This window comes from Mesitornis unicolor, unplaced genomic scaffold, assembly GCF_000695765.1.
Source record: "Mesitornis unicolor isolate BGI_N332 unplaced genomic scaffold, ASM69576v1 scaffold32812, whole genome shotgun sequence".
NCBI classification, from domain to species: domain Eukaryota; kingdom Metazoa; phylum Chordata; class Aves; order Mesitornithiformes; family Mesitornithidae; genus Mesitornis; species Mesitornis unicolor.
The window spans coordinates 1,248-2,666 of NW_010171761.1; the positions used below are offsets into that span (position 1 = coordinate 1,248).

Sequence of the window (1,419 nt, forward strand, 5' to 3'; positions counted from 1 at the left end):
GTCAATGACATTAGGTGGTGGTCAACAGCATTAGGTGGTAGTCAATGACATTGGGTGGTGGTCAACGGCATTAGGTGGTGGTCAACAACATTGGGTGGTGGTCAACAGCATTGGCGGACGCCTGGCCAAGGAGCTTTCTGGCAGCACAGCCTGCAGACAAATCCAGTCTGCTCCGCGGTTGAACCTGCCTATTTTTGAGCCATTATAAAAGGGCATTTGTTTGTTTTCACGCTAGATTATTTACTTAGGTTTAAACAGAGGTCATTTGGTGGAGCCTGGGATTTGCCAGGCTTCGACTGCTCTCCGGGTAGACAGAAACAGCGGCACCCGAGCTCAAAGTGCAGATGGAAGAGGCCGTCAATGAGCAATACTCCCACCCCGTGGGCATCCCCAGGTTTCAAAGCAGCCATTGTTGATGCTTGAGTTAATGTTTGCCCAGAAGCCTTCAAAATGGAGCAGGGCTTGGAAATGTTGTGGTTGGTCCCTGTAGATAGGAAGAAATAGGGGCATCTTTCGTGTTTCTAGTTCCTTGCTGAGACGGTGGCATCACTTTGAGTTTGCAAATAGGGATGCCAAGGATACGGTGATTGTTGGCGAGAGCAGAGGGGTCCCTCGCGTTTCTTGTGCCAATGGCAGCTCCATGATATTGGAATAAATAGCATTGGTACCTTGAAAATAGGGTCATGCCCAGTGGGAATTTTATCATTATTTCAGTGGGTTTAACAACAGAAAATATGAGGATAAGTTGTGCTGGTTACAGCTGGTGGTTCAGAGAGATGCAGAGCAGCTCAACTAAACAGGTCCAGATGGTTTTCCCAAGGAAAAAAACCAGTTTTGGGAATTCAGGAAGTTTTCTGAGAAAATTCTGGTCTTAACACAGAATATGCATGGAGGGAAAGGGAAGTCTTTGTAGCTCAGTAATGCAGTTTAAATATCTCAGATGAGAAATGGGACGCATCACCAGTTTAGGGAGGAGAAACGTTCACGTGAGACCTGGTGGTGGCCAACAGAAATATTTTGAAGTCTGAAGTTCATGGCACGTTTCAAGTGGAGGTTTCTTTGGAGAATTAAGAGATTGAAAAGCCAAATCAAGTGTTGGGTCTTCCTACGTAGCAAGAATTGCCCTTCTGGACCCATTTATAGCCTTGAAAAGAGCATTGGTGGGGTGTGGGGTGGTGCAGGAGCCTCTGCAAGACCTGGGAAGACTCTGGGAGACTTGGCTTCAGGTGGTTTATTCTTTGCTAATGGAAAAAATGACCTTGGATGGGATAAAAATTGCAAATGAGAGTGGGAGGCAGAGCAAATTGCTGGTGTTTCAGCACTGGACATGGCCTCTCGCCTTCAGCATCACCCAAGGGTTGCCCATGGCGCCTCCTCTAACAGCTCCTTTCCCCCAGCCCGCAGCCCCGTCCGGAGCCC

General features: G+C 47.9%; 1 protein-coding gene across 1 annotated transcript in view; it reads left to right on the plus strand.

Annotated features, from left to right (window-relative positions):
• The window catches only part of SLC4A5 (solute carrier family 4 (sodium bicarbonate cotransporter), member 5), a gene marked incomplete at both ends in the record, with an annotated part of 7,096 nt that overhangs the window by 1,241 nt on the left and 4,436 nt on the right, over nt 1-1,419 (plus strand). Inside the window, one exon of the mRNA XM_010180145.1 lies at nt 785-809. Within this exon, the coding sequence (XP_010178447.1) occupies nt 785-809 (25 nt within the window). The remainder of the gene's footprint in view (nt 1-784; nt 810-1,419) is intronic.